Genomic DNA, 12368 nt, shown 5'->3' with positions numbered 1-12368 from the left:
ATCCTAACTGACGGTTCTCCAAACTCTCCCCTGATCACAGCTCATCAACCATTACTAAGCAGGACAGGCCTCTCAAGCTACAAGTTCCTTATGGGAAGGAAATTGTGTGTGTGTGATGCTAATGAGCTGCACCCCTTATCTTAAGAGTTTAAAAAGCCTTTACACAACCAAAAACACAAGACAAAACTTAAAAGGAATGGATTAAACTGTGTGTCTGGGCATGTTAGCATGTCCCAATAACCAGCTTAATACCTACAATGCTAAACTTCCTGAGGTCAGTGAGTGTCAATAGGTTAGCTAATATTTTGTGGGGATACAGGTAATGGGAAAATATAAGTTTAGAACAGGAACATGCACTGTGAGAGAGCTAAATGCTAATATTGGAGAAATAACAGCCCTTTATAAGGTTATTGTTCTAAAATAAATAATTTAATTTAAGGCAAAAGCTTTAAAAAGCCTGCATTTACAACCAGCTCCAGGTTTGGAGCATTAGCTTGCTTGCTAGCTAAAGAACAAAATCCAACGTAGCAAGCTAGTAATATAAATCCTGCTGTTATTTACCTTTGAGTGAGAGCAATGAGCTAATGTTTTGGAATTGACTACAAACTGAATATGTCACCGTTTTAGACCATATGCATGTGGCGCCATTTTCCTCAGATATCATCTGAAGGCCAGTGTGGGAAGCTCAAGTGCCGAACTACTGTGTTCCGGGTTTCAAGTCCTATAAGCGTAGAGTCATTTAACCTCCTCCTGGCTGATCAGCAACTGGTAAGATGGTGGATTGTGTAAAACCAGCAGGGACACGGGGTCATATATTGAAGTAGAAATAACAGATTTGATAACCTGTTGGCTAACGTTTGCATTTTTGGCAAACATTACTGCCTTATTAGGGCTCTGGTGCCTTCCACTTCCCTGTTTAAGTAAATGTATTCAAGATGTGTGCTGATGTTTTCAGATGAGTCAACGCATTTCTTATGGTGTCACACTATAAAACAGTAATGTTAGCTACAAAGCAGTTGATTGCTAACAGGTATCAAATATGATGTTTCACCTTGAAATATGGCCTGACGTCCCAACAGATTTTAACTACCTAATATCTGTACAGTTGCTAAACAATCGGGAAAAGCTACAATGACAACAATTTGTCAGATTCCCTACGTTTCAATGAATTGCAACAATACAGCATTTGAGCTTCCCACCCCGAGTGTGACGTCAGGGGGAATTGGCCCCTGTGTGAATATGGTCTGTTGTGAAATGTTCAGGAGCTGTGGGAGAACAGCTTGACAGCAGAAAGGGTGGCGTACCAGCCAGGCTTGGCGAACAGTCAGTTAGCAAGAGGTGAACCAAGAAAGAATACACAACTTCTGGTCTACTTTCTCAGATTAGACAAATCAGTGGAGCTCACCTTCAAGTGTATATCTGATTATGTGTGGAGGAAAAAGTCAAGAAATGGCACACAGGCCATAGAAAGTGCCAATTCAACCTCCACTCCTCCCTCCGCTCTCGCCAGCCATAAAACGCAGTGTAATAGGATTCCTAAGCTTTTCCAGTGACTGCTTCCACTATCACACAGACATTTAAGTGCACTAATCCATGACAAATTGTCTCATCTGATCCATGACAAATCGTCTGAGGGGCCGATAGAGACGAGGAGATGGAGGGGGGGAAAGGGTGGAGGGAGGTGGGTGGGGGGGAGACAAGAGGATGGAGGGCTGGGGGGGAAGAGGCCAGGCGCACAGAGAATGCCGCTCGGCACCTGAATGATCGGGCAGTTATTGCCTGGTTTTTAGAAAGGTTGCTTTCATTACCTCGAAGGGCATGCTGTGTGATAGAAAGTGCGATCACATCGTGCTGATGAGCTCGCTATGCCCACAGTTTTCAAAGCAATTATAATCCCATGTGGAGGTACATTATAGGATTTAAGTTGCTCTGTTGGCAGAAGGCAGGATTTGTAGATGCCACGCTCGGAAAATAAATGTAAGTACATTCGTGTCGTAAATAATTTATTTCAACTGAGATAATCTCGAAGAGGTGATTTTACATGATACAGTCAGCAGTAAATATAAAAAACACGCCTATCTCAACCACTAAAAGAAGCTATTTGGCACCTTTGGACAGCAATTACTTGGTTGAGTTTGGGTTTATGTGTGTGTGTGTAGATACATATTTATACTTTATATCACCGCCTGAGCTACTGCTGCCAGCAAGATCAAATAATTTATTCTCCTCCACATTATATGACTCAGGCGTCGTCCATTCTGGTGACTGTACTTTAATTGAATTTTCTTTCACCATCAATTCTCCCTCTAATTAGTCGCCACAGTTTAATGGGGATGTAAATAAAGCTGATTTAATGGCAAAACAAAAACACAGAGAGCCTATATGGAAAGCTGTTCCCCGTATGCGTACGGATGGATCTGCCTTTCATAAAAGCTCTTACATCTCCACAGAAGAAGCGAAGCAGCAAGATTAGCACTTTGAAGATGACTGTGTGGGGGGGAGAAAAAGAAAAAGGTGCGTGCTCACGTCTGTGTTTCCGGGGCTAGCGCTGAGTTATTGCAATGAGGAGTCTGACAACTATGGAAATGAGTTGCGAGTTGAAAACGGTGTGCACATTCGGTTTGTAAACCAGCGAAGCTAATTTCTGAACATTCCCCAACACTGTCTGAAAAAAAAGCATCAATCTTCTGAAGCAGCCATCCGTTCTGCAGTGGGAAGAATGGGAAAAAAAAAAATCAATTCATACTGTGTGTATGTATGGCTTTTTACACTTCTAGCCCATCCTCATTTAGCAAGAGACAGCTATCCTATATCAAGTTCAAGGTTTATTTCAAAACCCTGGCGCTTGTCAGATTTCCCTCCCCCTCCCCACAGAAAACTCTGGTCCTTAGATCTCGAGTAAAAACAAAAAAAAACGGAGCCTAACAGAAAAACTTGAGCGCTACCTTGTTTTGTGTTCTTAAAGCCGGAGATGCATTTCTTAATTCAAGAAACACGCCCCTGCTTATGATCACATTGCTGCCCTTGTATGACCATGCGATGCATCTTCGCTTATCAAAGCAATTACATGTTTTCTTCCACCTCAAAGAGTTCCCTACAGTGAAGGAGCGTCATGGCACAATGAACAATGTGCTCATTAAAAAGCCTTCCAATCATCTGTGATTAGACTTTACAAGACGTCTCTAGTCAGTGGATGAAAACATAACAGCGGCACCACCGTCCGCCTTTTCAACTACATCATAGCCCACTTTGTGCCGGCCCGTGGAACATTTTTTTCATGGACATGCAAAATCAGCATGGCTGCCACTCACAGTTGAAACACTTTCAGCCTTTGATTATTTTATTCTTTCAAAATGAACAGTTGGTAACTTCATAATAAGGGGTTTAATAATATATGAGGTACAGTTCTGTAACAGTGGAGTGTACACACTGGTGCCTGGTCGTGATGGCTGACAGAAAAAAAAAAAGGTCAAACAAAACGTCAGCAGCAGACTGCTATCAAAGCCTAACAGGCTCACGGAGTTAGTTTTACAGCTGCTTCTGGAACAGGACTCATGTTGTTCTATTAGATCTGAGACTCTCTTAAACTGCCCTGTCAGAGTCATAATAAAACAAAGCAGTAGCTTAAGTGTTGTTCTCTTCAGACTGCCCCTCTGGGTATTGATGCATTACATGAACTTGACGACTGTATATGCATACTTTGGCTGAACAGGGGTGAATAAATTCAGTTCCTGCTAAGCGTAACTTAATGACAACACACCGTGCAGACAACACATTAGGGAGCACTTTGATTTTCAAAAGACACCGAATCTATAGTAACTTCAGCCAGCAACGCGCTGACACTGTGAATTGGTTACACTTTTACTGACTGGTGATGGACTCCAATACTACGCGCTGTCAAGATTGGCCTGGTTTGTGCAGCAGCGGTCTTGGCAGTGAGTGCTTGTGCTCACTGTGTTGGCAGGTGGGGAGAGTGCAGAGCCGGGTGTTTGTGTGTGTGTGTGTGTGTGTGTCATGTCACATTCAGCTCATCTGTCAATGTAGTGGATTATTTCTTGAGAGACCAGAATTGGCTGCCCAGAATCAGGCCGCCATCAATCTTCAGCCGCACTTGCAGGACGCAGGGGGTAGGGGGGGGGGGGGGGGTTGAGGAGCGGCTGGAGCAGAGGCTCATGGGAAAGAAAACGGCACCGCTTCCTGAGCAGGTGACGGTGCAGTCAGGTAACTCGTTACTCAATCTCCGCCGCGGCGGTGACTATGCCGATTTGTCACGGATACATTCAATGAAAATAAATAAAACGCGATCTTGAAACTTCATCTCAGCAGTCACATTTGGTTGTTTTTTTGTGGGGGGTTTTTGTATGCGCTGTCAGCTCAGCGTTGCAGACGGAAGATAAGCTGATTTCTCAACATTGTTAGATGCTTCAACTGGCTGGAGGATTACATCTGTGCCTAGCTCAACGTGACCTTCACTTCCCCTCCTCAGATGCCCACACAGCCCCTCTTCTGTGACTCTTTCTGTGTCTACGTGGGACGGTGAGTGAGTTTTTGTCCCACTCAGTCTCTCAGACAGTCGGCCAGGCTGCCAGCCAAGATCCACACAAACTTATTTCAGGACACGGTTTCTCATTTCTCAAAATACTAACCCCCTTATTTCACTTCAAGACTCGGCTTATCGGTCTAGGAGGATGATACAGTGGCGAAAGCACGCCGCATTGCAAGATCTATCTGTCATCAAGCAATTTAAAGATAATTAATCAATCAATCCAAGATAACACACGATTTCTATTAACCTGTTTATCAGCTCAGACATTCTGAATTCTGTATTCCTCATGCTTCATTAACGAAACCATTTTACAACTTAATTTTCTGTGCGGCGGACACTATATCGCACATCTTTTCATCATCCCCTTCAGAAATGCAAGCACATTATTAGATTACGGAAAAAACAGCGTGGCATGAAAGCCGATGGATTTTTCAAGGCAAGACATCTCTCTCTTTTTTTTTTTCTTTTTTTTTTGCTACGTCCTACATAGCCATGTCTATTTATATCCGAGGGCTCCGGCCTCAATGAAACCAGAGAGCTCCTCAAATTATAAAATCAATTCTAATTCAAATATTCATCATAGCATTTCAATTCAGAGAGAGCAGTTCTGGTTAGATCGGTTAACGCTACTCCGTGGCTGAGTAAGATTGATGTCGGCTTAATCCTCTTTAAAAAAAAAAATTAAAAAAACATGATATACAGTAAATTGTTGCCGAGCAGCAGAAGAGGAAAAGAACTGACGGAGATGTGTTCTGTTCGAGTGCCTAGTTGTGATAGAGTGTCATTCCGAGGAAGCTGCTGATTAGGATAGTAAAATATCACAGCATATCCTCCGATCATGATTGTCAGATGCAATTATAGCTGTCATCAATCACCGTTTGGTTTGGTTGATTTTAAAAGTTTTTCTGGAGAGCACGTGTCTTTAAGAAAAGGACACTGTAACAGGCCTCAGTGTGTAAGCTTGTGTACACTCTTGGGATCCACAGATGAATGAAGTCATAGTGGGATTTCAACTGAACTCTGATCTTAACTCGGTCCCCCACAATCCTTCAGGTCAGCACACCTAGGTGTCAGGACCTGCCAGAGACCCAGCCGAGAGATATGATAGGTTGACAAAACTCCAGCTCCCTCTTTGTTGTCTCTCTTCCTTCCTGGTCTCTCACCGTGGCTGTCCTGCCCCCTTTGAATAAGAGTCCAACCGATACGCAATTTATGGGGCCGATGCTGACATTAGGGAGTAAAACAAATCCAATATTGATACGTTAGTAGTAGCGATCCCTCAGCTGTGGTCATCAAACACTTGTGACAAACATACACCATGGGGGCCATTTTGCCAATTAAAAATAAACACTGATTGCCTAAAATTACAAAAACGCACTAAAATTCCAAAGATCACATCAATTAATCAAATTTAAATGTTAAATGAAATCAAGCACGTTTTTCTGCTGTGACAAAAAGCTTTCATATCGGATGGTATTGGCCAATTTGTATTTGTATATATATATATATATATATATATATATATATATATATATATATATATATATATATATATATATAGCCATCTCTCTTGTGATTCCCTCTCGGTGACATTGTTTAAAGTTGAGTGTCTCAGCCTAAGTCAGTCTAATAACGTTAATGAAATGCGAGACTACAGAGAGATTAAATCAACAGAGTGTGTGTTTGTCATCCGCCTCTGCAGTTTAAGACCTGACGCGTCCTGAACACAGCTGCGGCATCCCCAGAGGGCCCATGAAAATGCCACACCACTAATGGCCTCAGTGAGAATAGGGTGGGTAAATGCGCGAGCATGTACATGTCCGTCCCCTCCACAATGTTGTGTGCTGCAAAGTGTGTGAGTTGATCTGTCTGACAGAACGCCTCTCGGAGAACTCTCAGCCATAACTATCCCCTGCCTGGATGACTCCTCTAGATCTACGTCAGGGTGGTGTTGCAGCGTGGTTGTGGGGGGCGGCTCTTATTTTATTTTATTTTTTTCCTTTTTTCCCCTTTGGGACTTCTGCATTATTCAAGAGACACTTACTGAGCCTTGCACTTCCTTGTACATCTTTGGCACCAAGCTCGACTTGCCAACCAGTCAAAAAAGGAAAAAAAAAAGAAAAGAAAAGAAAAACAGAAAAACTGGAAGCCAGCCTTTAAAAATTCATCCCGAGCTCTCTGTCGCTCATCCCTCACCCTCTTGTTCCAATTAACGGGAGCGGGATTCTTTGAGAAGTTTCTATCTATCATAGCTGGGATTTTCATGTGTCAGCTGTTCCCCAGCAAAAGTAAGCCAATTCTCCGACATGCCGCTTAAAGTCACCAATGTTCAACACAAGCGTGGAGAATTCAATGCTGGAGTTTTTGCTTCAATTACTGCACTTTTTTTTTTTGCCTGGCAATGCAACGCACACACAAAGGGAAGGCAGGCAGGAAGATAGCATCAATGCTTAACAGTCGCTTGGCTTCTGGAAAGAGAGGGAGAGAGAGAGAGCCATGCGCTCTACGAGGGTTCAGCTTGGGAGTCACACTCATTGTTAGAAGCTTAAAGAAAGTCGTCGCTTTGCTCTGGAAAACCATCGCCTTCGCCTGTAACACTCCCACATACACCATAAGCAACGCTGGTAAGCTTCTCCATAATCAGAGAATTAGATCCGCCTCGGCGTCTACCCTCCCCTTTTGCCCCTACGGTGCGGGAGGCATCGCTCCTAATTGCCAAACGTTTCCAGTGCAAAAGGGGGAAACATAATTGTCATTTCCATCTAAGCCACAGTGATCAAAGCTCCCTTGGCTACCCGCACAGTATTAGGGATTTTTGCCTACAGCTTGTCCTGCCAGCAAGATGCAGAGTGCTGTAGTTGAGAATTCGCACAAAAATCATCTCCCTACCAGCCAGCTCGTGGCATCTGAAGACACTCTCCCCGTCTGCAGCTCAGCCAGAGTCCAACAACATGCGCGGGGTGCATGTTCCGTCCATAAACAGGACAAAATGTAAAGGAGACAGACATGAGGGTGACTGAAGCTAACCTGCAATTAGATGCATAATTATAAATCTCCCCCCATTCCCTCGTCCTGTATGACTGGGAGCATAGTGAATCATCATGTTACAGTGCAGCGCTGTGACAAATCACTCTGACACACTGCAGCAGTCTCTCGCTGTTGCTTTCTGAGCAGCCAAAGCCGAGAGCTCCTGCCCCCATCGAGAGGGCAACGTCGCGCTCTGCGACGCGCCGCTGCGAGGCCGAAGGCTGACAAGAGAGGTGCACGTACCCAGGGTGAGGATGTCGGTGCGGCCGGGCCGGGCCACATGGTGCTGCTGGATGGTCTGGTAGAGCGTGGCCTGGCACAACAGCAGGAAGCCGAGGCTAATCCACACGGCCAGCAACCAGGACATGGTGAGGCCGGGTCTGCAGGGAGGCACACGGGGTGGAAACAGGGACAGATTTACAACACCAGGAAGAGAGACAGGAAGAAGTATACTGACGTAAACAGAGTCTAAGGCTTTGACCAAGATGTCTGCTAGTATGATTAATCAAAAGGGTGTGTGAGTACTTTGTTATGCTAAAACAAGGGATGAGAAGAGAAAGAGGAGACCAGCAGACAAAAGAGGCAAACAAATGATCACGAGCAATGTTAATCGCGTCAGTATCTCTCTCGTCAAGACCCACTGCTACCTGCAAACACCACGATAAATAACAATAACAAATCTCTTTGTCAGACTCTAATATCTGCACATTGTCAACTATTTAATGCCCTGATAGTCTCAAAGTTCCATATCAAAAGCTGCATGTCGAAGCATCAGCAGTCTTCTTGCAGATTTGTTCCGCGGCTGCCTAATGGCTGCTGAGGGCCAGCATATGGAGACACGCCTTAGCCCTCATTGAATAATGAGGCTCTCCTCCTTTCCAGGTGTTATCAGCGCTCCTCTCTCCTTCCCCGTTCAGAGGAATATTTAAAAGCACCACCCCACCGCCTCTGAACTAAAGGTGGCCCCTGTGTTTAGACTACATCCTATTGAGCCAGACTCATTGGGAGAGAGAGAGAGAGAGAGAGAGAGAGAGAGAGAGAGAGAGTGAAAAAGAAAGAAATATTCTTACTTCTGAGAGGATTTCACTCACACAAATCATCCACCATGTCTGCAGGCGCCAACTGCATTTGTTTTACATTTTTCCCACTGAGGTGGGGACTTTTCTGGGGGGAGTCTAATGCAACGCTGTGGCTCTAATGGGGCTTTAATGTTTGATTCTGCCGTATCTGAACACACAAGAGAATATAAAGCAGACTCGGAGCCCCCGCTGGGAGCCTCTTCTTCTATATGAAGTTCAAGCCGAGGAAATCTCACATTTAAATAAGGAGTCTGACATGAATGTTTCACACGTCTGAGCGAAGTGCCGTGATGGCAGGCCTGGTCCTGTCTCTAACTACACTGCCGAAGCCACCGCTTGCTCTGTCGCTCCCAGCCACCACCGCGCGCTCAGATGTGCGCGCGAGCTTAAAGCCATTAGGGCCGCTGAATGTTGCACGTGCAGTCGCGCGCCCTCGCTGACACTGAGGCTGCTCAATATTCAGTGAAAAATTAAGCATATAATTATGAACAGCGCATTGTAAATCCCCAGCCCTGCACTGAATCCAACATAATCCGCAGTTTTGGTGGAACTGTGAACCGGTCCCCTGGGTATGTTTTCCTCTGCCTTTTTTCTTTCTTTCTTTTTTCTTTCTTTCTTCTTTTTTTTTTTTTTTTAACCACGCAGTATTTCTGCTCGCTGAGCTGGCCCCATATTCCAAAAAGGGTTCGTCGCGCTCGCGTGGTTAGCAGAATATTGCACAGAGACCCTGAGCTCTCCTCCTGGTTGTCGGGAGCCAGTCTTGCCGAAAAGAAAAAAGAAAAAAAAAAAGAAAGAAAAAATACGTGCTTCCTGCCAGAGATGGTGAGGACTTTTAAGTGAAACCACCGAGAAGCACGGGAGTCAATTTAAAGGAAGTTCAGAGGAAAAAAGGAAGCAGGGAGATTGAATCAAACTCTTGCAGCCTCGCTCGTTTCTCTTTTTACACAAATGTCCATCTCATTTTTTTCTCTGTGTTTTTTTTTTCTTTTCCACACTTAAAGGGGAGCACTTCACTCCTACTTTAGCTGGATCACGTCAAACGACAGGCGACACCTCTTTTACGCGTAATTGGCAAGTCCAGCGAGAGAGCGCCAGCTGTAGTAAAGTGCGGTCGAGGAACAGCAGCGGCAGACACACCTGCAGGCGCGCGGTGCACCTGCGCGCAACGGTGATTTGAGATGATCACGCTCGTACTGATTCCTTCAGCGAAAAACTCACGAGTCTGACTGAGGATAATACAGGCTCCTGAAGTATCATTTTAATAACCGCCGCGCACTTTATGTATTTAACCCTCTGCGCTGCCCGCCATTCGTTGTTTTTTACGCGAGGAACGCAACATATGTTGCGCAGTTCAAACATGCGTGAAACTTAAGTAACAGATTGCTCTAAGAGAATATTTGTACCATGAATAACAGCACATGTTTCCATCCACGTATATCATCGCTGTCGTCCTCTCCAACAAGCTGTGTTATAGTATCCCTAGACACACTTCATCGACCCCCCCACCCACCAACACCACCACCCCACCCATCCCGCCCGTCCCCAAACATCAGAGGTGTTCCTCGAAAGTCCCCACACCCTTGCTTACCTGAGCGGTGTGTTCAGGAGGAAAGGGGTTCACTCAGAATCACAGGCTGCCTGTCTGCCCAGCAGACTCACTCCTCTGCCCTAAATCCATCCATACTTCGAAGCCAGGGATTCCCGCCTGAAATTCCAGCACCAGATAAGCGCAACACGCCACAAAAAAAAAAGGGGTGGGGGGGACCGAAATTCTCTTCTTCTTCCTCTTCTTCTCCTTCTTCTTCTTCTTCTCCTTCTTCTCCTTCTTCTTCTTCGTCAATATTCTCTTCTCTGGAACACCCCCCTGCTGCTGCTCAGCCCCTCGTGAAATCCGTGGAAAACAGTCACCAGAAGCAAAACACCCAGGGGTCTAAGTCACACACTGGCCGGGATGGGACGGACGGGAGGCTGATCATGTCACTGCTCCATCAGCCACACGCGAGCGAGAGCTGTCGTCCCTTCTCCTGCTCGCAGCCTCCGTCAGTACACTCCTATGTCTGTGATGACAGGGAGCTAATTTGCACGCGCCCACAAACACGCACACAGGCGCACACGCACACACACACACACACCTCCGACCGGTCGTCTCCTCCTCACGCGCGCGGCGGAAGGCTCCAGTGGAATGACTGCTCTGTCTGCTCTTGGCCGCGTCCCCCCATTGAGAAGCTGCGCTGATAGTGTGAGCCTCAGTCCTCTCTCCAACGCACTAAGTAGAGAGTCTGTGTCAGAGAGAGAGGCGGCGCGGGTGTGTGAGTGAGTGAGCGAGCGTGCGTGAGCGAGCGTGTGCGTGTGTGTATGTGCGCATATTACAATGTAGCCCAGCTGGAAAGAGAGAGAGAGAAAGAGAGAGAGAGAGAGAGAGAGAGAGAGAGAGAGATCACATGTATTAAAGCAAGACTGCCCACTTCTGCATCAAGACTTCATCAGCAAATGAAGCATGTTCTATGAGCCCACCCCTCTATACATCCCATTCTCCACATTATGCACGAGTGTAGCCTTTAGCTCACTTTTCTGTGTTGCGTGTGTGTTTGTGTGTGTGTGACTTGCAGAGGGTGTGGAGGGGAGGATGACTGAATGCGCCTCTTTTTAGTCATCGCCTTCCAGCGTCTGAGGGGTGAAAGTGAAATATGCTCCGAGCGCAGCACTTTTAATAGAAGGCAGTGCCTCATCACAGCTCTGCAATCACCATATTATCCATAACGCGCCGGCTGTGCTCCCTGAACCTGTTTGAGAGGGGATTTGTTTTCACCGCCTGCCCCTTTTTGGATGTTTCCCACCACTGAAACACCGCGGCGGCGGCAGCAGCCTGAAAGAGCCTGTGAGCCTTCTTCTGTCACTTGCTCTCAGACTGAATCTGGCTCTGAAGGAAACACATCCATTGTCTTTCCCCGTGTGTGTGTGTGTGTGGGTGTGTGCATGTGTGTGTTCCCCGCTGTGCCGGAGCCATGCAGGCAGGTGAAAAAGCGACCGGTCTTGTTTGCGTGGAGTGTGTTTTTCCTCCAGCGCATTTCCCTCCATATGGAGTAGCTCCCCTTTAACTCATTATACTGTTAAACAGAGATTTACAGTATTCGCCAATCCCACGCACCTGCCACGGCTGACTCACTCACAGTCTGACATTTCACAGAAAATGAACCCGGTGCTGCTCACAACAATACACAGCTGAGGGGCTAGATAAGCTGGCAGACAGTGAGGATGGTGTTGGTAACTGTGGGGGAGTACAGACGGATGAACTTGATGATGAATATCTAAATAAACTTTGTCTCAGAGCTGCACTGCACCCCGTTTCAATCGCACACTGTGAATCTCGGAGAGCTGCGGTGCAAAATCACAGGCTTACTGACTGGCTGTTGTCGTCCTGTTATCTAGGAAATAAAGAAGGGAAAAAAAGGTGACATTTTTGGAGTAACGATCCTTGCTGGTCGCTGTGGCATGCCACGGGGCATCCCGCGCTGCCTCGACATGCCACGGTGTGATTTGACGGCCAGATGTGCACGGGCCTCACGCCGGTACAATTTTCTGGAGAGTACGAGGCTGGAAGTGGCTAAAATACAGTGTTGCAAAATGGAGGAAGAGAGGCAGGGAGAATGTATTATTCCCCTTGTTGGATTCCCTCAAAGTGTGATGCATGCGTGCCCCTGAGTGGGTAAAATAAT

At 46.1% G+C, this 12368-nt stretch overlaps 1 protein-coding gene across 3 annotated transcripts in view; it reads right to left on the bottom strand.

The window, feature by feature from the left end:
* LOC119020426 (chemokine-like protein TAFA-1) overlaps nucleotides 1–10986 on the bottom strand; it is a 121176-nt gene extending 110190 nt beyond the window's left edge. For all 3 annotated transcript variants that reach the window (XM_037099708.1, XM_037099710.1, XM_037099709.1), the window contains exons 1-2: nucleotides 10241–10986; nucleotides 7817–7953 (exon numbers count right to left, since the gene is read on the bottom strand). In XM_037099708.1, the coding sequence (XP_036955603.1) occupies nucleotides 7817–7940 (124 nt within the window). In that variant the 5' untranslated portion in view covers nucleotides 7941–7953; nucleotides 10241–10986. The remainder of the gene's footprint in view (nucleotides 1–7816; nucleotides 7954–10240) is intronic.
* Nucleotides 10987–12368: the final 1382 nt, after the last annotated feature.

Source organism: Acanthopagrus latus, chromosome 6 (assembly GCF_904848185.1).
Source record: "Acanthopagrus latus isolate v.2019 chromosome 6, fAcaLat1.1, whole genome shotgun sequence".
Lineage (NCBI taxonomy): Eukaryota > Metazoa > Chordata > Actinopteri > Spariformes > Sparidae > Acanthopagrus > Acanthopagrus latus.
Note: the sequence above shows the minus strand (reverse complement) of the source record. Positions and strands in the feature narration are given on the sequence as shown.